This window comes from Neopsephotus bourkii, unplaced genomic scaffold, assembly GCF_033783945.1.
Source record: "Neopsephotus bourkii isolate Nb327-2 ecotype Australia unplaced genomic scaffold, CSIRO-AGI_Nbou_v1 NB_1314, whole genome shotgun sequence".
NCBI lineage: Eukaryota > Metazoa > Chordata > Aves > Psittaciformes > Psittacidae > Neopsephotus > Neopsephotus bourkii.
In genome coordinates this window covers 430,781-455,076 of record NW_026901795.1, presented here as the reverse complement: position 1 = coordinate 455,076, position 24,296 = coordinate 430,781, and the positions used below count along the sequence as shown (strand labels likewise).

The 24,296-nt window shown below is 40.3% G+C and overlaps 1 protein-coding gene across 1 annotated transcript; it reads left to right on the top strand.

Moving 5' to 3' along the window:
• Positions 1 to 6,101: 6,101 nt before the first annotated feature.
• On the top strand, positions 6,102 to 19,000 carry GPRC6A (G protein-coupled receptor class C group 6 member A). The gene is made up of 6 exons (XM_061366172.1): positions 6,102 to 6,612; positions 8,212 to 8,515; positions 10,294 to 11,121; positions 14,353 to 14,565; positions 15,496 to 15,619; positions 16,991 to 19,000. Exons 1-6 carry the CDS (start codon positions 6,419 to 6,421, stop codon positions 18,109 to 18,111), a joined length of 2,784 nt encoding a protein of 927 aa, XP_061222156.1. The 5' UTR covers positions 6,102 to 6,418; the 3' UTR covers positions 18,112 to 19,000.
• The last annotated feature ends 5,296 nt before the right edge of the window (positions 19,001 to 24,296 follow it).

Sequence of the window (24,296 nt, the reverse complement as noted above, 5' to 3'; positions counted from 1 at the left end):
TGCATCCATGTAAACAAGAATATTTATTCTGTATTTTTAGAGAAAGTGGTATCTGCATTTTAGTGTGTTTGAGGTAGATGAAAATCAAGAGGCATTTTTTAAGTTTATATTTTGGTTTTCTGAGGTGCCTCACATTTTTCTTATCATTAGGAATAAAAGGAAAACAGAACTTACCCAGTGAGTGATGGAAATCTATGTAAACAAGTTGATGTGTGAAAAGAAGGAAACAGTACTGGTTTAAATAAAAAAATAGGTTGAAAAACAATACATGCACTAACCTCAAACTCCTGAAGTTCTTTTTAATCTCTGCCCCTCTGGAAGGGAAACTTTAGAGCAACTTGCAGTACATGGCTTTATGCTTATCCTTTCATATTTTAAGGTAGGTCCCTCTAACAGAAAACACTGGAAAAGCAAGTAACGTTTTTAAAATAGATATTTAAATAAGATACACCTCTAGGAAAATGCTAACTTTCTTTTTTATTTTTCAAATAAAGACTCCTTTCTTTTCTATGAAATCATGTGATTTCTGTCTTGCAGTGTGGCAATAATCATTTCATCAGCACAACGGGAGTACCTGAAAACTGCAGGAAATCGAATGCCTGAAAATCTAGTCTGGAGAAATATAAAATAAAAATATGAAAATCCACATAGTTAATGTTTTTTTCTTTCTGTCCTTGGTTCATTCTTGTAAATTCTCACTATCTTTCGGAGCTGCTAGCATAACTTGTTTCTTCTTCCAACTATTGAAGGTAAGGATAGCTGTTTTACAACCCTCTGTTTTTAAAGGCAAAGACATTTAATATCAAACTTAAGATCAGTCATGGTTTTATGTACTGTTAACTGTTTCATACTGTATTTCTAGAAGATGTGGATAAGCAGAATGCTCGGGGAAGTAACTGCAGATTAATAATCTCATCCATTTCCTGTGGTATATCTTCAAAGACAAATTCTTGTCAGACAGCAGAAATGATTTAAAGAAAAGTCTCATTTCCTATTTTCTTATTAGTTAGTAATGCAGTATTTCCATGTATGTGAGCTCTCCCTGACCAACAGTGTACAGTATTCTGTAGGAAGTGTGTAAAGACATATGTTATTCTGCAGGGTTATAAGAGTGAACATTTTTAGCAAGGAATACTCCCAACAGGCTTAGTTTATGAAACTTTTTCTTTTTCAGTATTTAACTCTGAAGATTAAAGTCAGTCTCCATAGTGACCCCTGCTGATTTGCTGTTTGGGGTTCTTTTCCTTATCTGAAAGGAATTTTTATGAGTGTCACCTGTTCTGCCTGTACTCTTTGCGATGTATGTTTACTTTTATAACACAATCAGTTAAACCTTGTAAGGTGAGCTGAGACCTTTTAAGATCTCAAAAGAAAACCAAAATAAATAAAAAATTCTAGAATAAGGGTGACAATGACAACCTTGAATAAATTAAAAAAAAAAAAAATTGATACCTGATGTCCTAGAGTTCAAATTAGAGTCAATTTTAAATGCATTTAAGCATCAAACGAGGATGGCCCAGGAAGGAAGTTGAAAACACTGTCACAACTGTCTTCTAGGCTGGTGTTCCAGCACCTTAGTTTTCCACCAGAAGTACTCCAGCAAGGCTATTTGCATCAGGGAAAATGCAGCTTTCAGAGTACATCAGCAGCGCATTATAGTATTGTGACCTTATAAAGAAAAACAGGGGTCATCTTCCCTGTCATGCATCTCAGCTGACATCCTCTAGAGGACAAACACAGTGAACCTGAAAACTGAGGAGTTAATTTCTCAGGAATAAATGTGACTGCTTGGTTTCCATCCAAAATCCATTTCACCATTAATGTGGTTTTCATTTTTAAGTTTTTTTATAACAGACCACAAATCAAAATAATGGATATTTTCCAGCCCATTCTTGAATTTTAATATTTAATAATAAGCTACATAGAGTCCCAGGAAATGAATATATTTTAAAAAGATAATTAAAATTAAGTAATTAAGTACGCATCTCTTTTTTGTGGCCTTTTGTTTTTTTTACTCCATTGTTTAAAATTTTTTATAAGAAAGTCAGTAATTCAGAATTGTTGGGTTAAATACAGTGGCTCTGTTGGTCTAGAAAGATGGCAGTCCTAACCAGTATTTACTCTTCTTGATGTTTTGACCTCAGCTGTATCTATTTTCTTTATTAGTATAGATGCAGTCTATCATACTGAAAGAAAATGGCTCCATAAACTGATTGCATGGAAATTCAAATAATTTCACAAGGGGCAATTCTTTCTTCCTGGCCTGGAAGGTGTCAGTGTACTCATTTGTAATGGCTTCCCTGATGGAAACAATGGTTGCTTCCAATTGCAACCGAAGGGTTTTTAGTTCCATGCATTTTCCTTGGTATTTCTGGTTTTTAAAGTGTTCTGGCCAAAGTGCTGGCCAAAGCAATAGGATACCATAGTGGCTCTGGAGTTGAAGTGACATGGCAGCAGACACAGGCAATTCTACTGAGCTTCTGCAACCACAGCACTTACAGGATTGCCGGGCTCAATTACAGTTATGCGAAAAGTAACTTTTCTGAATAGACACTTCATGCAAGATATGTTCCTTTATTGCAGCACTGATTTTCATCTGGACATGGATTAGTCCAACTTGTTTTCTCTTGCCGGGTTCTTACGTTATTTATGACTTGTATCAAAATACTCTATAGAATCTGGGGGACTATCATAAATGAAGGACAATAGCTATTCTAAAGAATTTATGATCTGAATGGAAAGGCATTATTGTTCTATTTTACAGATATGGCATGAACCAGAGGAAGGTTAAGTCTGGAGTTTCAAGGCATTTTGAAACTACTTAATTTGAAAAGTTGAGCCCTTCAGAAACCTGTCTGCAAGCACTTGACTAGGGTTGGGAAGTCCTGTGCATATCAGGCACAAGAAATCGGTGGTAGAATTTGGAGCAAACCATCAGTTCAAAATTCTGGCTTATCTTCCTTTTTTTGGACTCATGTCTTCAGCAGGAGCAATAAGAAAAGGGGTGGTCACTCTAAACTTACACAAGCATCAGGTTCCCTGCAAATGACAGCTTTTATTTGAATTCTGCTGGGTTCTCCAAACAGGACAATCTCCCTAGTGTCAGGATGGGTCCTGTCTGAGTGAGAAGGAGTTATCCCACTCTTGAATAATGGTGAGAATATCCAAATTTCTTTTTCTCTCCTTAATTCTCCTCTTTGCTGTATGTTGGTTTGGAAACAGGTTTGCTGTATGCTGGTTGGTATAAGATAGAAAGTGAAGAAAAAACTCTCCCTCTGACTGGATGGGCTTCAGAGAAAAGGTGTTCCTCTTGGAATCTAAGCCATTAATGTCTCCATGAAAAACAACTGCTAAAACAAAGACATTCAGCCAAATCTTCATGTTCATTTCCTGCACAGTACAGTCTTTCTTTGCTTGACCAGGTTACTGACAGTTGCAAAACTTCCTTCTGCACAAAAGCAATTAACTGGCCAGGTCTAGAGGCTGTAAACCTGGGAGAGGCGAATGGTCCATTCACTGGTATCCGCTGCTCTCACAGTACACTCAGCTGATCACGTACTCAAGTTCCCCTGGCTTCTCTTGCACATTTTGGATTGTGGATCCTTTCAGTAGGTATGACACTGTAGCAAAAAATTTACAAGTCCCCTACAGGTTTAGCTTGACAGGGTTCTCTTTCAGAACCCACGTATTTTTGTCCTTCTCAAAGGGAAGCTGAAGCCTATGTGGAAGAAATAGCCATATTGGCACAGCAGCATGTAACTTGGGAGCATACAGAGATACCAACAGGGCATCTTTGTCTCCCACAAGATCCTCTAAAGCCTCTCTGGAATCTTAGCTCCCAGAATAGTTCCAGGTTTGGTAGGTCCTGTTTTCTGCCTTTGCACAGTCTATTAATGGCTGTTTCCTAGAATTCCCCTGAATGTGATTCTTGATTCTATCTGCCAGGAAAGACTCCTCTGCAGGCAACTGTGAAAGTCTAGCAATGTTATAATAATACATCAGTAAATTTTAAGCAAAGAACATTTTACCACACACTTGTATCTACTGGTATTTAAATGTCAGGGAAAAAGGATATTTGCAAACACTTCCAATTAATTCTGCAGTACTAGCTTATGCTGAGCTATCTCAGTAAGGCGTCTACTTCTTATCACTATCAGCAATCATGAGATATAGGTCCTGAAAACAAACAACAGCAATAAAAACCCTTCCCTGTGAAAATACTCTACACTGTGACATAAACTCTATGTAGTTGAATGTGAAGCAGACTTCATTTTGCAGTGTTTCTATAAATAACATTAAATTATGCACCAATTAAATGTGATGTTTATTTTGTCAACTTCCACTTTCCAAAGTGACCAAGTAAGAATTTGAGGGTTTGTAGCTAAAATCCTCTTCTATAGAAATGAATAGCTTTTTAGAGACTGGCCAGAGTAAAGTTTCTTTTCTGCTTCTAATAATAAACTATAAAAATTTGAAGTTTCAGCTTATCAGTACTGCATTTCCATCAGGTCCTTAATGCAATACTTAATACAATACTTAGTGTTACAAGTTACATATTAAAGTCACACGGTTGAATATTTTTTGTGGCTTGCTTAAGCTCCAGTCTTATGCTTTAACTACATCTAACTATACACAAGTTTTATACATAAAGTTATAGGCAGAGTCAGGGTAAAGGAAATACCAGGGTATGTGGAGCTAGGCTTTAGGGTGCATTATAAGGGTGGTAAGGAGTGAGTACATTAATATTGGCAAGTGAATGTCTCACAACTCAGGGCCAGAGTCTGACAGCAGATACGCTGTTATAAGTCAAAAGGAAAACCTTTGGAATAACTGGAATTTTTGCAAGTCACTGCAGAAACAGAATAAACTGGTATCATCATCTGCCCATAAATGCATGGGATTAGATACCTTAAAGAGAGAGCAGGCAGCTGTTTAATATATGCCCTAACCCAGGTGTGAAAATGCCACACAGAAAGAAAGAAGGCAGATGAAAGAAGCACGATCTGTTGTAACAAAGAAGAGACTGAATAGTAACTTAACTAGGAATTAGCATTTGCATTTGCAAGTAATATGTCTATTACATTTGCATTTGCAAGAAATGTTGTAAATGGAAACTCTAACCACAAAGAGACTTGTGAGAAAGAAAAAAAAATACAAATAATTCCAATAATTTATATGGAATGTATAATGTTCATTAGAAAGAATATGAAACAGGCATCCTGTTTCTCTTTTCTGCTTGCCAGGAAACAAATTTTTATTCCAGGGTAAGCCCCAGCTTTTTTATAATACAATCATAGACATAAACACTACAACTGACCCCATTGTTTGGAGAGTGTTTTGGCTTACTATCAAAAGACACAAAATCTGAAGAAGCCACTATAGGAAAACAGAGAAATAAGCCGATGTCAAGAACAGAAAGGGATTATTGTCAGATCTGTGTCTTTTACATAAATTGGGATTTTTCAGTAGCATCATTATGTTTCTGTCCTATGAAGGTTCATTTTGGTGTTTATGGTTGGAGCTTATGAAAGCTGAGAGTCCAGCTTCTGTTTCTCTTTTCCCCCAGTCCCCTTCTGATACAGCATCTGATTCCTTCAAATTTGAGGGGAATGGTGGCATCAAAAACAGCTGCATCTTGATCCTCCTATAGCCAAGGAGCTGCTATACATGTCAAAGGGGGAAGAGAGTCAAAAAACTAGGGCTAATATTATGTTTTCCCACTGTTCTGTGTTTACCAAACTAATAAACAGCAGTCGTGGCCTAGCTTGTAAATACAGAACCTGATCCAAAGTCCGCTGAAGTCCCTAGAAGCTCTGTATGCATCAGAACCATGAATATCAGCTTATACAAATCATTTTTATAGAAAAATTTTAAAACTTACAAGAAAATGGTAAGGGGTTTTTTGATAAAAAAGCAGAAAAAAGATAGTTTGGGGTTGCAGGGGTTTTTTTTTGACCAGTCTGTTCTATAGCACTGTGTGGCAGGGGGATCTTTTTTCAGTACTCTTTGGACCAGATCTTAAAATACAGTCACAGCAATATCAGTACCAACTGTTCAATCAGTACATGATTGCTTCTTCACACCTACGCTCAGTTGGAAGGAAATCAAGACAAGCCCAAATTTATACCAAAATATTTGACATGTGTTTCAGGTATAATAAACTCTGAACACAGCAGAAGATTTTGTGTCCAACATTTCCTGCAACATCACAGTCTATCTGACAGCATTGCTTCAGTACCTTCAGCAAAATAACCTCAGCCAGTGAAGCAAATACAAGCACCTCATGAGGTGTGGCTAACTTTCGAGTGCAGCCTTTTTCCTTTGCTGTTTTTTTTTTATAGGTGACATAGGAGCCCTTGTTGGCCCTGCAGTTAACTTAATAGACTTGAAGCTGGTAGAGAGCAAGTGAAACAGAAACATGGCATTTGTTATATTTTTGATCCTCTGTTTTGTGATCAGCACTGATATCGCTTTCTCTTGCCAGAATACTGATGACTTTGTGGGAGCCAGTTCTCCGGGGGACATTGTTATTGGAGGCTTGTTTGCAGTTCATAGTGAAATGATGCATCCAGAAGAACATCCCATCAAGCCAGTCATTCAGAATTGTGCTGGGTGAGTAATACTTGAAATTACATATATAACAGAGAAGAGATCACTGATATTGGGCATGTACCCCTTACATTAAGATCAGAAAAACCTGGTTCTCTTGCACTTCTTAGTCTGTAAGAAGACCTTGGACTTCACATAAATAGTGTAAAATAATACACGATAACAAATTGTGGCAAAGTTACAATGAAAAATATTGTGGATGCCTCAGGAAGAAAATGAGCACTGGATCCTGTTTCAATCTTCATATAAATACCAAATAGCCCTGGAGATTTCTGAATCATTCCTGAAGTACTCTACTGTGCAATTGTTCATTATTTGTTATGAAGTTGTACCTACATGATTTGAACACAGATAGAGTGCTCAAGTTTACCTAAGCACATACTAAAGTAATCCCCTCACTTCACAGGGCAGCTCAGCTGTAATCTATGATGGTACCTTGCTGGCTAGATCATAATTACTGTTATAATTACTGTAATTATTACACTTCGTATTATAATCGTGGCATTACATTAGACTATGTAAAACACAACATGTCACATCTGCATTCAGATTCAGACTATGCATCAGAATATTTATTTCATGGGCTCCAAATCCTACTGTACTTGAAACAAATTTTTCTGGAAACAATGCAAAGGAAGCGTGGTGGAAAATTTTCATTTTAAGCATAAAACAAAGCTTTCCTAAGCCCTGGAATTCCAAAAATGCATTTTCTTTAATTTTGATACAGGTGCAAATCCTCAAATTTTCTTTGAATTTTACATGCAACTTAATCCCACACCTGAATCTAATAATCAGCCAGACATGCAGATATCCATGTGGATTTATTTCAAAATGGTGACAAAGTTCAAAATGTTGTCAGTATTCCATTATTCTTCTATGGAGTCATAAAGTTCCTTGGGTCCATCTGAAATTAAATTTACTTGGCAAGATTTGTAAACTTCAGAGAAGCTTGCCTGAGAGGAAGGTAGCTCATACTGCTGACACTCTGTTCTAGCACAATTCTGATTAAGCATCTCATAGTATCTACTGGAGATAAGGGGAATAGCTGTACTAACTTCATCAGGTTTAGAGAGAATTCTGGGAAAATCAGTGCAAGCACTAGAAGACCTCAATCTCTGAAATATTTTCTTCTCCTCTGACATATTTGATCTTTTCTTTATTCCATGCTTTTATTAAATAAAAAAGTAATTTTTATATAAACTTACTGGCAGAGGAAGTAAATTGCAATAACTTCACTGACTTTGACAGATGCTTCCTGAATATATCACTTGCAAATTTTCATGTAACATGAAATTTTATTTTTAGTACCTGGTTATTGGTTGTTGTTGTTTGGTTTGGTTTGGTTTTTTTCCCCAAAAAAGCATTTTTGTTCAGGTATATTTTAAGTTTTGTGTTTATTTTGCTTAATCTCACATTTAGGCGAGGCAAAAATACATAGTTTCTAATCTTTGTTACACTAAACCCCATGGAAATCATACAAAACATTCTATCACTTCTTTTCAGTAGTTGTCAAATTCTAAGGAATATATTCAAAATGGACTTTGCTTCAGCCTTGTTCCCAGCAATGTTTTTCTAAAATGAAACTTCTGTGTTTCCTGACAGCTTTGAAATTCAGATTTTTCTTCAGACACTTGCAATGATACATGCTATTGAAATTATCAACAACTCAACGCTGCTCCCTGGAGTTACTCTGGGCTATGAAATCTATGACACATGTGCAGAAGTTACAAAAGCCATGGCATCTGCTCTGAGGTTTCTGTCTAAATTCAATTCCTCTGAGGATGTTGTGGAGTTCAAGTGTAACTACTCAGACTACATCCCAAGAGTTAAGGCTGTCACTGGAGCCACCTACTCAGAGGTGTCGATGGCAGTTTCAAGGCTGTTGGCTTTGCAACTAATCCCACAGGTAGGGTTGAGGCATTTATTTTGGTTTGATCAGAGGGCCACATTTACCACATTTAGAATAAAGGATTGGCTCTGATTACAGGGATTGCAAAAGCCATACCTGCTACAGAGCAGGATTTGGCTAAGGACATCAGGAGGGGTGGGATTCAGCTCCAAATGAAGGGCTTGGTTCACTTGATCAAACAGAGGCAGTATGGGATATTTTATATGCCCAAGGCACATGCCTCCAAGTGCCTATTTCAGGATGATGCTGGGCTCATACTAGCCTGGCAGTGCCATTAGTCAGTCCTGAATGACAATGTGTGAATGATTCCAGTGTGCCTTGGGTGACACTCAAGGACTTTGCTCAGGAAGCAAAGTTACATCCACCATGTCTAGACTGACTGGTGGTGAATATGACAACACCCAGTCCCAAGTGTGGGATGGGCCAGTAAATTGGAAATTCTCTCCTGCCTGAAAGAGATTAGACATTGGAATCTGTCATAACTGTAGGCAGGGAAGTAAGGAACACTGCTCTTAAACAGTTTTACTCCTGTTACTCTTCGAACAGTTGTAGAAGAGAAAGAACACAACCCTTCAAATCTACACTAGCTCTTCACAAAACATCCTTCTCTATTTCTGACCTCTCTAGGACTAGTAGCCCCACACTTGCACTCAGGCTAGTGCTTACATTTCTACTTTCACTACTGTAAACCAGTTGCAGACCAGGCCAGAACGAACAAGGGAAAAAGAGATGGACTTCCACACCATCCTCTGTTCCACATTAGGTTGGAGATGAATTACCTCACTGCAAAGTACATGGTAACCAAACACATGGAAAAGACATGAAACCTGAACCAAACATAACTTCTAACTGAATCTTTTCCTCTGCAGAGGTAGGGAGTAATTATGACCTTCAGCTCCACCACAGGAGCTATAATAAGTATGAAAACTAAAATGCCATGCTTGAACATCATATAGAGGCAAGTAATGAAACAAATCTGCTTGGGAAAGCAGAAATGAAAAAGGTGACCCACAGAGGTTTCTCACCAATGTCATCTGTAATCTTCTGACACCAGTAAGATTTAGTACATCCCTCCAGATGGGTGACTCTCATTTCGGAAAGCATATATTTAAGGAACTGTCAAGCAACGTAGGAAAGTGTAAATAAAAAAACCCTCCTGCAAGCAAATATAAAAGGATTAAATCTAGAAAGATTTAAATAACAATGTTCCATTTACATTTTTCTAGCTACATTCACAAGAAAAAAGGTAGCAAACTGTTTATCTAAAAATGTTATAGTATTCTACAGTATTGATTACTGTTTGTTTTTCTGGGAGTTTCTAACAGACTTAATGATCCTTTTAAAATATTATAATTAAATCTTGGAGACAAAACATATATATGTGTGTGTGTGCATGTGTAAGTGATCAAACAATAGTTAATGCTTCCAATGTTTTAGATAGTGTTTTGAATAGCAGGTAGATGGTATCTGAACAGAGTAGAACAAAATCATTATACCAGCATAATTGTCATAGCCATTTTGAAAAGTTTTATTTTCTGCCTTCAGTGAATTATATGGATGAGAATAAAAATAGTGGAAGTGGTAGTGGACATGAGTCTGCATCCTAAGAGCAGGGGGAGGGAAACTGCCCCATTCGGCTGCACCTTACTGATGCTCACTCACAGGAGTAGGGAGCCTAGGTCAGGCTGGATGAAAGAGGAATTGTGGCAGCCTCAGATCTTGTGCTGTCCATTGAAGGAGACCACCTCCATAACTGAATTGTTCACTCTTCCTAGGTCAGTCCTGCATCATCAGCTGAAATCCTCAGTGACAAAATCCGGTTTCCTTCTTTCTTCAGGACTATCCCCAGTGATTTTCATCAGACAAGAGCAATGGCCCACTTGATCTGTGAGTCGGGATGGAACTGGATTGGAGTAATAGCCACTGATGATGACAATGGGCGGTTCGCTGTGGAGAGCTTTGGGGTCCAGGCCATGGCAAACAATGTTTGCATAGCTTTTAAAGAAATGCTGCCTGCCTACCTCTCTGACAATACCTTTCACGCCAAAGTTGATCATGCAGTTGACAAGATTGTCAAGGAAACCAGAGTAAATGTTATTGTTGTCTTTATGAGACAGTTCCACGTGCTCAAACTATTTAAGAAGGCAATTGAGAGGAATGTAAATAAAATCTGGATTGCAAGTGATAACTGGTCATCTGCAGTCAAAATCAGTACAATTCCCAATATCAGACAGCTGGGAACCATTGTGGGATTTGGATTTAAAAGCAGAGACATCTCCGCTTTTCAAGACTTTCTAAGAAACCTTCACAAAATGCCCACTGCCAATAACAAGTTTTTACGTGAATATATTATGCTTTTGTCAGTTTGTGCACACCTGGAATATTATGATTTTCAAGCATGCATTTCAAACCAGTCCCAGGATGATCTACTGCAAAATGTTGAGAATAAACATCAGATCTGGAAAGATGATTTTTTGAATGCAAACATTGAACCGGGATTTATCCATAGTACTGTACTTGCAGTCTATACTATTGCTTACGCCATTAAAGGGCTATGCAAAACCAGAAACTGCAAGGATCCCTCTGCCTTCACTCCCTGGGAGGTATGATGTTCATTCTTTCAGGTCGCTTTCTCTTTGTACAACTTTCATCTCATTTTTGCTCCCACATTCTCAGATTTACTAGCTTGGTCCTCTTACTAAATCACTTTTTATTCTTGTTCCTGCTTTCCTTCACCAACTGAAATCACAGACTATGTGCTAGAGCAGCAGTATCTAACTGCTGCAGAGACAAGAACTAGACTCCAGATCTGTCTCCCTTTTGCCCATGTAGATGCAGAGGCTCCTGGTGCTAAGCCATGGCTGTGTTCTGCTGTAGATGGTAGAGAACGATTAATGCATTTCATATACAGATAGCTAACTTATAATGAGCAATTGCATGCTCACCATCTCCTCCTTCATGGGCACCACAGCAGTGGCTGTAAATGCATGACTCCACAAGTGCTAGAAGGGATCTTTACCTGCTAGGCTTCATTAGCTACCCTAACATTTTCCCTGCCACCTTCAAAGAGCACACAGCTTGGATGAAGGCTGCAGTCTGTAGGATCCTTGCTGGAATGTCTTGCTAGCTACTCGTGAGAATAAAATGGTCAATTTACAGTTGACCTGTCAGGTATTCAACTACTACTAGTCGGTCCTTGTGATTTACGACGTCACCTTCAAGCTAGAGCCAGAGCCCATGACAGTCTACCAAGGGGCACACAGCCATGTTCCAGCCCCAGGCAGAAGGGGACCCCATGCCACACATCCAATGGAAAAGGAAGGACAAGATTTTGGATCCTGGGAAGCTCCTGCCCAGGATTCAGATAATGCCCAATGACTCCCTTGTGATTTACAACACACATATATTTACCTGTCCATTTTTTCCCTCAGCTCCCTTTTTTCCAGTAGAGGAGTGGATGAGGTGACAGAAAATCAAATCCTTTGTGTGTATTTTTGTCCAAAAACTTCGAAAATTCCAACCAAAACAAAGCAACAGTTTATCCAAAAGCCATTTTTGTCAATGAAGTGCTCTGTGGAAAAAAAAATTGAAACCGGCCGTGGTCCAAAAAGCTAATGTGGCTGCACTGCATCCAGTATCTCAGCAGATGTTTGGTCCACAAACCACTGCAATACACAGCAATGAGTGCTCTCAGGAGATGGGGATATTGCAGGGTAGGAGCATTCACCAAAGAATTTCAATTTTCCCCACTCTCTCTCCTCGCCCCAACTCGCTCTGCCCCTCTGTCTACCCCCCCTCTCTTGAATTCAGGCTATTTCCTCCATAATGAATCTTTACTTCTAAGTGAAAATGCAACAGACTATTTCTCTGTCTGATCTTAATTTATACTGAAGTGACTGGTAAGAAAATTAGACAAAATCTTTAAGATGGGTGAGGTACTTGTTATCAAACTCTATTGGGTGGGAAAAGAAGGGGAAAATCAGGCAAGTAAACCTGGCCTGACCTTTTACCCAAGAACCTGCTCACAGGTATTCACTTTTACACACTTTTACTCAGAGGATTAAACAAAAGTTAATTTAAAAGTCAACCAACCACTGAAACACTGACTTGCTCTGACCTCTTACCCTAGGTCAGGGCAGGTCAAACCAAGATAAGGGATTTGAAATAATAATTACAAAATTAACAGAAGTCAGACTTTTACATGAATTTGTAGTGAAAATGGGACAAATTCAAAACTGCTCTGCAGGGGATGCAGCTCTATAGAGCTGCAGGTACACCATTGCTGAGTTAAATCCCAAATCACCCAAATTAAAATTCCTATTAAAAGGCTAATAACTCATGAAGAACACTGAGGTAGTTATTCTCCCTGTGCTGCTTTCATAATATATTTTCTCTATGTTAAAATGAAATCCTCTAGTAAATGGATATATATGCATAGAGCTTAAGATGCAACTAATTCGTATCACACATCTCCACATACAGAAAAATGAAATCCATTGATGCTACAGACTTTGCAAAAATAACCATCAGTTACATTAAAATGTTGCTAATTAATTAGCCACTTCTGTCTGAAGCTCAAGATGTATTGCAAAAACTCTGTTGTTCCCATATTTTTGTAGAAATTGGAAAAGTGGAGAAGAGAAAGACTAAATGACTAGCCTGAGTATATGCAATAAAAAAATTTCCTATTCAGTCCCATACAATTATGCCACATCCAGCTCAAATGCAGTATTGGTTAGAAGTACACTGTGGTTCTTCATAAATTGGTATAGATGCAGTGAGAATACGTGAATTCTTCAAAGAAAAAGAGATGTTATACATGAAAAAATGGTGTGTTACATACAGAGATGTGTTCTGTACATATATGTTCGTTAAATGATACAGATATAACAAATGGATCCATTTAAGAGCTTGCTTTTCAAAGCAATTTAAATTCATTCTTTCACCAGAACCTTGGGTTTTTTTCTTGTTAATTAATCCTTGTTGCCAAAAGTCACTAGACCTGGAAAAGGGTAAAAGTCTTTGCTTCAGTTCAGAACCACAGTAGCTAATGAATGCCCTTCTGTGGTCTCCCTATGAATTGGGAGTGAGCTCTGGGCCTTAACCTGTCTTTTTCTAGTTTCACACAGAAATTTTTGATCTGGCTGCTTGTGATGACGGAGACAGAAATGTATCCCTGTCGAATGGAATCAGTTTTGGTATTTCCTATAATCTATCAAATATTCCCTTGCTGCTTATTCCTATTGTGCCATTGATCACTTCATCTGAGCAAGCTGGCACATACTGTTCATTGAGCTCACCTTGCAATACACAGTATCAGTCAGAGTCACAGCTGAAAACAATGTTAGTTATTCCCAGACACACTGGGAGAGCTTACTCTGGAAGCAAATGTTACCCGTACCAACTGTGGTGACAGTAAAGTAACAACAGGATCATTGCTCACAATTGCTCCTTACAAGAAGAGGAGTTCCAAAAGGCCATTAGTACTTGCAAGCAAACAAAAATCTTCCCTTTCTCATTGTCACACCAAAATTTCCAAGGCTGGAAAAAAATGCTAACATGAATGTTTGTACACACTGCATAGAGTTAAGAAATGATGATTCATTTTAATTGATAGATTCATGAGGTCAACAGGATTGTCTAAATAATGTAATTCCATGTCCAACACCAAATTAAACAGTTTTTAAAAATTGGGTTTATTTTTAAGATTTCTTTTACTTCTAAGAAGCAACATTTATGTTCAACCTGACATTCTCATGAAGGTGTTAAACTACTAAGTTTGTCCCACTGACATGATACTGATGTACGTTATCATTCCTTATGCTTATGTTCAGCTCCTTGAAGAACTGAAAAATGTTACAGTCATTTATGATGATAAAGAAATCAAGTTTGACTCCAACGGAGACATGAGCACCAGTTATGATGTATTTCTTTGGAAAGAAATTGATGGCCACATGAAAATCACCACTATGGCAGAATATGACCCAGGGAAAGGCAACTTTATCTTTGAGGATGAAGAGAAAAAAAAGGCATTTCTGGATTTAAAGGTAACTTCTGATGTGAAGTTTGACATGTGAAATTTGTTTCGTATGTTTTCTCCTCCCCCCAGTATTTACGACTGAAGTATGTGTCAGCTAGAAATCTCTCTTGTGATTTCATGTTCTCCTTTTAGACCAAAGAGCCCTCTCAAGGGTATATTTGACCTTTCATGCACTTTCATGCACACTGAGAAGCATGTTTTCCTGTAAGCAGGCTCAGTGATTTGAGACCAAGTTATTTCTCCAGAATGTTTGTAGGAGGTTTCCCAAGAGGAGAACTTACATCTGTCCTAAGGATGCTATTCCCGTGTCCCTCAGGACTGTTGCTCCATTTTACAAACATGGTCTTTGGAAGGAGGACTTGAACTGAGATCTGAGAGAAGGCCCTGATCACACACCCTGGAGTGGTGCTTCATGACTCAGGGTTGAGCTGCTGAGGTTCAGGAACATTAGATCTGCAGTGCAGAGCACACACGCAGGTGTTTCTCCTGAGCCCAGATATCTCACGTGGCTCAGAGCAGCTGAGCAAGGTTTCAGGATTTCACTTGGGAAGCAGTCCACTCAAATCCCTCATCAGATGGGATTTCTTTAGAGCTGATCCCCAGGAGAACTAAATTCCAGGTTCAAAGCTGGATGAGACAACTTGATCTGGATTTTAAAGGTACAGATGATTCCACTGATTGACATTCACTGCCAAAAAAGTAAAATTGCAAGGTAGGTAATGTCCCATCCTGTCATTTGCTGACTGTGAAGAAAAAAAAGGCAAGAAACATGGAACCTACAATGCCTTTCTCCAGCACCATTTTTGTATTCTCTCACAATATGTTAGATACAAATAGAAAGTGCAAATTCCAGAATTCCTGGAGGTTTATTTTAATGTTTCTTAGTAGTTAGTTAAGCCTGAGCTGATTTGTTGTTGTTGTTCTCTGCACACTGCAGAAGGTTCAGTCAACATGCTCCCAGCATTGCACACCAGGGCAGATGAAAAAGGTTACAGGAAGTCCACACACGTGCTGCTATGAGTGTGTTTACTGCCCAGAAAACCATTACAGCAATCAAACAGGTAAGGAATGGTGATCCAAATAAAGGCTTATTTAGACATCAGTACAATGGTTTTGTTTGGGTATAATGTGCCTTGGCAAACTTGGGTATAAATTTGGAGTAGGATTAAAATATTTGTTTATGCTCGATTTCCAAAAATATGAGTGTTCAGCCTATAAAACTCTGTTTAAATGCTTTTTAGAAGACCAAACTATAAGCAATTCAATCGTCCAGCTGACTAGCATTATCCTTTGTTAGGATGGAAAGCCTGGCTGATTCATCAGAGAGAATGACTCTTGTTTCTGTCTTTCTTCAGCACAACCAGCTGAATAAGGAAGAATTTTTTTTATTATGATGGTGAGACATTAAGTTGTGGGTGTCCCATCCCTCGCAGTGTTTAAGGCTGTGTTGGACAGGGCTGGAAGCAACCTGGTCTATTGGAAGGTGTTCCTGCCCATGGTGGGGGGGGTGGAACTGGATGATCTTTAAGGTCCCTTCCAACCCAAACCATTCTATAAGTCTAGAAAGTTCAAGGGTGATGCATTTTGCTTACCAGTTAGGGTTCTTTTATCTTACCAGGGAGTACTGCAAAGTTTGATATGACTGTACAGTAATATTTTGTATTATCAAAACTGACATGTATTTTACCACTAGCTCATTTATAGGTTTGAGGAAAAAAAAAAATTAAGAGGAAAATCAAATATGGAAGAGAGAGATGAAATTAAGAAAATTGTGGTGCGAGGTACTTTAATACCCTGAGAGCAGAAGGAAATTAATTTTTAATTCAAACAACTGTGAAATTTCTCCATATCAGGGGATAGAAATTTTAAAACAAACCTAACATGTCAAAGCATAATCTAAAGCAGTGTTTGTTCTTGCTATTGTATTTCAAAAGCTGTCTTTAAAGAGAAAGCAGGGTTTTTTTTCTGGTCAAAATAGGTGAATGAAAGAAGCATAGTTCAAATTTCTGCAAGAGAACTGGTTTACTCTCAAGGCATTATTCAGGTGTCAGTTAAAGATTGCTTCTCCTGATCTCTGGCCAGGTCACTCATTGCCTGTCAGCGATGTCCAAGGCAGTTTCAGGACCCTGGTCATTCTCCCTGTCCCCTTCTTGCCGCTGGCTGCAGGCAGCCCTTGATGCCAGCTGGCAGGTATTCATCCATTGCTCCTTCTGCTGCCACTGCTGCCACCACTGCCACCCCTGACACTGCAGTCCTGCAGCTCCGCCGCCTGGACAGCGACATCAACAGTCGGAAACCATCAGCCCTGTGTATTCCCCTTAGCATCCCTTCCCACATTGCTCCTGTATCTCATGTATCTCAAGCCTCGATATTTCACTGTGGGGTTTATTTACATTGGGTTTCTAAGTTATCTTCCTTCTTTCTGTTTTCAGATATGGATTACTGCTACCAATGTGACAACAAAACCTACTGGGCTCCCGTCAACAGTAGTACATGCTACAGCAAGACAATACATTTCCTCGCATGGACTGACTGGTTTGCTATTTTCCTTCTCCTCCTCTCCGCTTTTGGGGTTGTGTTGGTTTTGTCAATTAGTGTGATATTCACTAAGAACTTGAACACGCCAGTTGTAAAAGCATCTGGAGGTCTAACTGTCTGCTACATTATTCTCTTCAGCCACTTCTTAATTTTTTTAAGCACCACCTTCTTCATAGATGAACCCACAGAATTCAAGTGTAAAACTAGGCAAGCCCTCTTTGGCATAAGTTTTGCCCTCTGCATTTCATGTATTTTAATCAAGTCACTAAAAATTTTACTAGCCTTCAGCTTTGATCCCAAGCTGCAGAATTTCCTGAAATGTATGTATAAACCTGTTCCCATTGTGGTCACCTGCACTGGAATTCAAGTTGTCATTTGCACCTTCTGGCTGATATTTAGGACACCTTTTGTAAAGCAAAATTTCTCAATCTCAAGAGCAATAATTCTGGAGTGCAATGAGGGCTCTGTTTTGGCTTTTGGGATTATGTTGGGCTACATCGCTGCCCTAGCCTTCATTTGCTTCATATTTGCCTTTAAAGGTAGGAAGTTGCCAGAGAACTACAATGAAGCTAAATTTATCACCTTTGGCATGCTAATTTACTTTATAGCTTGGATTGTATTTATCCCTGTCTATGCAACTACATTTGGTAAATACCTGCCAGCAGTGGAAATCATCGTCGTTTTAATATCAAATTACGGAATTCTCTGCTGCACTTTTCTTCCAAAGTGCTATATCATCATTTACAAGCAAGAAACAAACACAAAATCTGCCTTTCTTAAAATGATTTATACGTATTCTTCCAAGAGTGCAAGCAGTGTTGCTGTTAGTCAGATTTCTTTGGATTCAAAGTCTTCCAGCTCCCGAGCTACTGTCTCAGACTCATGTAAATCTCAGCAAAACTCTGTGGATGGCAATGACCATTTCCAAGTGCCTGGGCAGACACTAATAAAAGGGAAGGCTCTTCCTAAAAATACTGTAAGGACTGTGGCCAGGAAAAGAATCTCCAGCATATGACGGGTCAGCGTTAAAGTACTTGAAGATGAAAAGCCATTTTAGGGAGCCGTTTCTCTTTCAGGTCTCTTTCCTTTTTCCATACCCAAGGAAAGCAGGCCACACAAAATACCTCCTCCTGTGGTACTTAAGCAGTTATCCATTACCAGGTTTGAAAGGCTTTCCTGGCTCACACAGTCCAGCCTTGTGGCTTGCCTTGCCTTGTGGGCATTATGAGGTGCAGTCCCCTTCAGCAGCTCCCTTTTTACCCTGGCTTCTCATGTAGACCTGCAGGAACCTATTTCGCAATCTCACTTCCCTCAGTGGGGCAGAAGCATCAGGAAATTATGATTTCTCACAGGCATGTAGGTGGGATGATATGGGTTTACCCCAGTTTTTTGGCATTTCTGATGCCCAATTGTTTAAAGAGCTCTTCTTACCTCACTCTGTTTTACAGATCAAACAGAACCTTCTCCCAGCCTTTGTTTGCTAGGATAAACAAGCCCAGTCCTTTAGTCTCCACCTTTAAGATAGGCTTTCCATTCTCCTGAATATCCCAAAGTAACCCTTTTCACCTGGTATCAGTGAATCCTTTTTTCTCTTCCCAAAATTGCACATCTTATTCCAGATGAGTGCTGCAGTAACTTTCAAAGTTCCTTGTATTTACCAGGATGATAACCAACCAGAGACTGGCCTATCTAAAAATCTAAGAACTTCTCTGGAGTTCTGTAGTTACCCATATGTTCATCTACTTTTTTTCATCATACTCAAAGAAATGCATTGATTCACCTCATGCACTTCCTCTGATCATGAGGAGAGACAACCCACTATGTTTGTTCCCTGAGCTGAGGATCTAATGTCAGTATGTGATGTCAAAACTTATAAACACTACTTGTTTCCTTTCACTAGCATAAATAATCACAGTATCACAGATTGTTAGAGACTGGAAGGGACCTCAAAAGATCATCTAGTCCAATCCCCCTGCCGGAGCAGAAACACCTAGATAAGGTTACACAGGAACGTGTCCAGGCGGGTTTTGAATGTCTCCAAAGAAGGAGATTCCACAACCTCCCTGGGCAGCCTGTTCCAGTGTTCCGTCACCCTCATTGAGAAGAAGTTTCTTCTCAGGTTTAAGTGGAACCTCTTGTGCTCCAATTTGTACCCATTACCCCTTGTCCTTTCATTGTTTGCCACTGAGAAGAGCCTGGCTCCATCCTCGTGACACTCCCCCTTTATATATTTATATACACTCATAAGGTCACCCCTCAATCTCCTCTTCTCCAAACTATAGAGACCCAGCTCCCTCAGTCTTTCCTCATAAGGGAGATGCTCCACTCCCTTAATCATCTTAGTTGCCCTGCGCTGGACTCTCTCCAGTAGGTCCCTGTCCTTCTTAAACTGAGGGGCCCAGAACTGGACACAATATTCCAGATGAGGTCTCACCAGGGCAGAGTAGAGGGGAAGGAGGGCCTCTCTCGACCTACTAACCACCCCCCTTCTAATACACCCCAGGATGCCATTGGCCTTCTTGGCCACAAGGGCACAGTGTCGGCTCATGGTCACCCTGTCGTCCACCAGGACCCCCAGGTCCCTCTCCCCTACACTGCTCTCTAACAGGTCGTTCCCCAGCCTATACTGGAACCTGGGGTTGTTCCTGCCCAGATGCAGGACTCTACACTTTCCCTTGTTATATTTCATCAAGTTATTCCCCGCCCAGCTCTCCAACCTGTCCAGGTCCCTCTGGATGGCAGCACAGCCTTCTGGCGTGTCGGCCACCCCTCCCAGCTTAGTGTCATCAGCAAACTTGCTGATAGTACACTCAATTCCCTCATCTAAATCATTGATGAATATATTAAATAATACTGGTCCCAGTACCGACCCTTGAGGCACTCCACTAGATACAGGCCTCCAACTAGACTCCGCCTCATAGACTACAACTCTCTGGCTTCTCTCCTTCACCCAGTTCACAGTCCACCTCACTACCCGATCATCCAGACCACACTTCCTCAATTTAGCCGCAAGGATGCCGTGGGAGACCGTGTCAAACGCTTTGCTGAAGTCAAGGTAGACCACATCCACCGCTCTGCCATCATCCATCCACCGTGTTATTTCCTCATAAAAGGCTACGAGATTGGTCAAGCACGACTTCCCCTTGGTGAAGCCATGTTGACTGCCCCTCATAACCCTCTTATCCTTGATATGCCTTAAGATGGCACCAAGGATAAGGTGTTCCATCACTTTCCCAGGAATGGAGGTGAGGCTAACCGGTCTATAGTTACCCGGGTCCTCCTTCTTGCCCTTTTTGAAGACAGGAGTGACATTTGCTTTCCTCCAGTCCTCAGGCACCTCTCCCGTTTCCCAAGACTTGGTAAAGATGATGGAGAGCGGTCTAGCAATGACCTCAGCCAGTTCCCTCAGCACCCGCGGGTGCATCCCATCTGGACCCATGGATTTAGGGATATCCAGATTGCTCAACTGGTCTTTAACCCATTCCTCATCGACTAAGGCAGACCACTCCGTTGACCTATCTTCATCCGAGGTCTCAGCGGTACAGGGCTCTTCAGGACTGCCTCCGGCAGAGTAGACAGAGACAAAGAAGGCATTCAGTAACTCTGCCATCTCTGTGTCTTCTGTCACCAGGGCACCCGCCCCGTTCATCAGCGGGCCTACATTGCCTCTGGTGTTAGTTTTAACTGCCATGTATTTGAAAAAGCTCTTTCTGCTGTCCTTGACCCCTCTCGCCAGCTTTAATTCCAAGGAGGCCTTAGCCATCCTAGCAGCTTTCCTACATCCTCTCGCAGCAGCCTTATATTCTTCCCAAGTGGCCAGCCCTTCCTTCCATGACCTGTAAACTCTCCTCTTCCACTTGAGCATACCGAGCAATTCCCTATTTAGCCACACAGGTCTCCTGACCCTCTTCCTTGACTTCCTACGTGTCGGGATGCTCCGATCTTGAGCTCGGAAAAAGCAGTCCTTGAACGTCAACCCTTGGGCCCCTTTCCCTTCAAGCAGCCTAGCCCATGGGATTTCCCCTAGCAATTGCTTGAAGAGGCCAAAGTTTGCCCTGCTAAAGTCCAGGGTTGCGATTCTACTTGCTATTCTACTGACCCTACCACACAAGATCCTGAATTCTACCATCTCGTGGTCACTGCAACCAAGGCAGCCCTCAACCTTCACTCCTTCAACCAGACCCTCCAATAATGTAATGACAAGGATAAGCATGAGCACATCCTTGGAATTATAACTTTTTCATACGTATTTTAAAAATCTGATTTTCAACAAGAATATGACAATGCACCATTCCAATAAGCAGAAATAGCACAAGAATGAGCTGACATGAGCTGTGCTGGATGAGTCTCTGCTCTGTAGCTCCATTAGTGCAGCTACGCTGTGCCTTCTGTATGAGAGGAACAGAAAGGAACGTTCCAAAGAGGAGGAACTTTTCTGTCAGGACAAAAGGAGTTCAGAGCTTTTTCAAACTCTAAACAGTGGAGCTATGTTGTCAGTCCAGGACCGTGAAAAATATTTTTATGTGTTTATGAAGCCAGACCATAGAAACTTTGCTATATTAATCTCTGCCATGTTCCTGGGAAATAATACTAAATCCCTTGAGTTTCGTCCATGCTTCTGTTCAGATCTGGAATAACTGGATGTTGTGCAGGCCAAAATAAAGTTCAGTAGGTTTGGTGTTATACAGGCATATTGTATTATTGTTATGTACAACATATCTATTTTTCTATCATTTCTATTTATACATTGTAACCTTTATCTATATGTTTTTTTCTACTCATGTTTTTTAAAAAAGTAGCTATAAATCACATTTCAACAATGGACGCAGACAATTAAATCATTGTGATGTGTAGATTATATATATATATATACACTATGTATCTGTGAAGCCATTTTTAAAGTCATTTGAATGGCTAGTATGCAGCCTACACACTTGAGTAATTACATAAGTTCTGTAGCCAATTGGAAGAATGGAGGTTTATGCACATTTATGTCTATGACGAATGCTGCTCATACATCAGTTGTTGCAAATACTGTTCTGAATGTGACGGTGTGCACAGTAAGTTTAAAATTCCGGTGATTTGGCTGCCAATGCATCAAGTCTCTCCCTAGAAGAAAGACATACAATTTTCTCTACACAATGACTGTCAGCACTCAGCTGGTTAGGAAAGTTCATTTGGCTTGTACATTTTGCTTGTATTTATTTTTTTGAAAGGGGTTGAGTGCACCATATATTGAAGATATATGAAAGGGGACGATTAAAGCCATATCGTTATTTGAAATTGAGTTTGTTTTCTTAATTTCCTTACTTTTTCCCCATGAACTTTGGTTTTCCCTTGAACAGCAGCAACACATGCAGCTTGGCAGTGTTTCCACTGCAGATCTCATACTGCACCTTAGATAGGTATGTTGGGTTAAATAGGACATTACAGGACAACAAGGAAAGTGTCCTGAGGAACAGGGTGTGGTGATAGCAATGTGAAATCTCTACAAAGGTATCTTTAATGAAAGACATCACATACGTCAGAATTTTGAATGAGTCCTACATGCTGCGTCTGCCTCTCCAGCTACTGTAAAGCACAGTCATGCTAGAGCTGAGGATGTAACAGATATGCTAGCTAGACTTGGCAGAAAATAGAGATGTGCTCTACCAAGCTGTATTACACGTTTTCAAATGCCTTGTCTGCAAGAAGCAAGTGTAGGTAGAACATAAGGGGTTTTTGCTACCCTATACAGAAAATATGAAAAAGCTGAAATCAGGGTTCGTTATACTAAAGAGAGCATTTGCAAGCATTACATTTCCCACAACAGTAAGTATTCCAGCAATCTATTCCTGTTACCAGGCATGGGGACATTGAATGGGCCTGAAACAGATTTTTGTCCTCAGAGCACAGAACAGGAATCACCTTCCAGAGTCATAACGAAGCTTTGGCATGGCCTTCCCTGACTCATGGGTCAGACTACAGGTTCTTTCTGGCTCAGAGCATGCTCTGCTTGCTTATGTTAGGAAGGTCCCAGCACCATTTCTCAAAGTACTAGCATCCATGTGTGCCCACCTGCATACTTTCCATCTCCAAGAACAAGGGAAGGCAAAAGTCCCCAGCTACAGTGCTGTTCATAGAGAAGTGAAGTGAGAAAAAGCCATTTGTTGAGGTTAGCAGGAGGCTTCTCTAATTCTAACCTCTATTTAACCTTGGGTTTTATGTAATTCATTGCTAATAATGCCAAATGCTGTATTCTGAAGCCACTATTACATAGTGTACAGTATAGTTAGAGAGAATGAAGACTACGAAGGCTAACAAGTTTTTTCCAAGTCCTTTCCTCCAGGGGATAACTCCCTCAAGATTTCAGTAGCTCTAGCAGCTGTGCTGATGCCTTTCAGCTGCCTGTAATCTTTAGAGCAGTATTTTGGTGAGCGCTGGGAGCTATTTATGTGAGCTGCAGGCTTCCTCCTAGTAGCTCTGCTGACAGCAGTTTGAACTACAATGACTCTTAAGTGTGTGTGTGTGTTACCAGCATGACTAGCAGCCAACAGTAGTATTTGGGGTGCTGCTTATGATGCTCCGCAGCCTAGCCCTGATGTGCTGACTCTTCCCACCCCTCCCAGCTGTGCATCCAGGGCAAGGAGCACTGCTTGACACCACGCTGCTCTCTTTGAGTAGGAAGAAGGCAAGGGGGCTACAGCCAGACTCTAACCCCAGTATCACACTCTAGGTCATTTCTGTCTATGTGTCTTCGTCTCCCTGACAGTGGTCTGAAATAGGACAGAGCTTCTTGGGGGGGGGGGGGGAGTGGGGAGTGAGCATTAACATCAACAAGGGACTGAAAAAAAAGTGCTTTCTCCAGAATGAGATGTTGTCCAAATGGCATTTTAACCACCAAAAAAAAAAAAAAAAATTTTTAAAAAATCAAGGTCACTAGAACTCACTTTGGTGAAAAATTTTTAATTTCCTCTTCTCAACAGTTTGCTCTCAGAGAAAGCTGCTTACCTCTGGCTCTGATCCTAAAATAGAAAACTGAAGGGTTTGGCTACAAATGGTTTAAGACTCCTTATTCATGCTGTCACACTGAGCACTGGACTTTAGCTGCTGCCGGGCAGTGATCCATCCCTGGGGAGTGGGACTTCCTCTGTTCATCCGCAGGCCTTCTGGCTTGGTTGCAAGATGTAAAAACTTCCACTGCTCAGTGCATCAGACTCA

Bases quoted from the DNA above. Each gene is read 5' to 3' on its own strand.
- GPRC6A (XM_061366172.1), top strand. From the start codon at position 6,419: ATGGCATTTGTTATATTTTTGATCCTCTGTTTTGTGATCAGCACTGAT. The intron at 11,122-14,352 runs GTATGATGTTCA...GCTTATGTTCAG, and splicing joins CTGCCTTCACTCCCTGGGAG to CTCCTTGAAGAACTGAAAAA. The intron at 14,566-15,495 runs GTAACTTCTGAT...TGCACACTGCAG, and splicing joins AGGCATTTCTGGATTTAAAG to AAGGTTCAGTCAACATGCTC.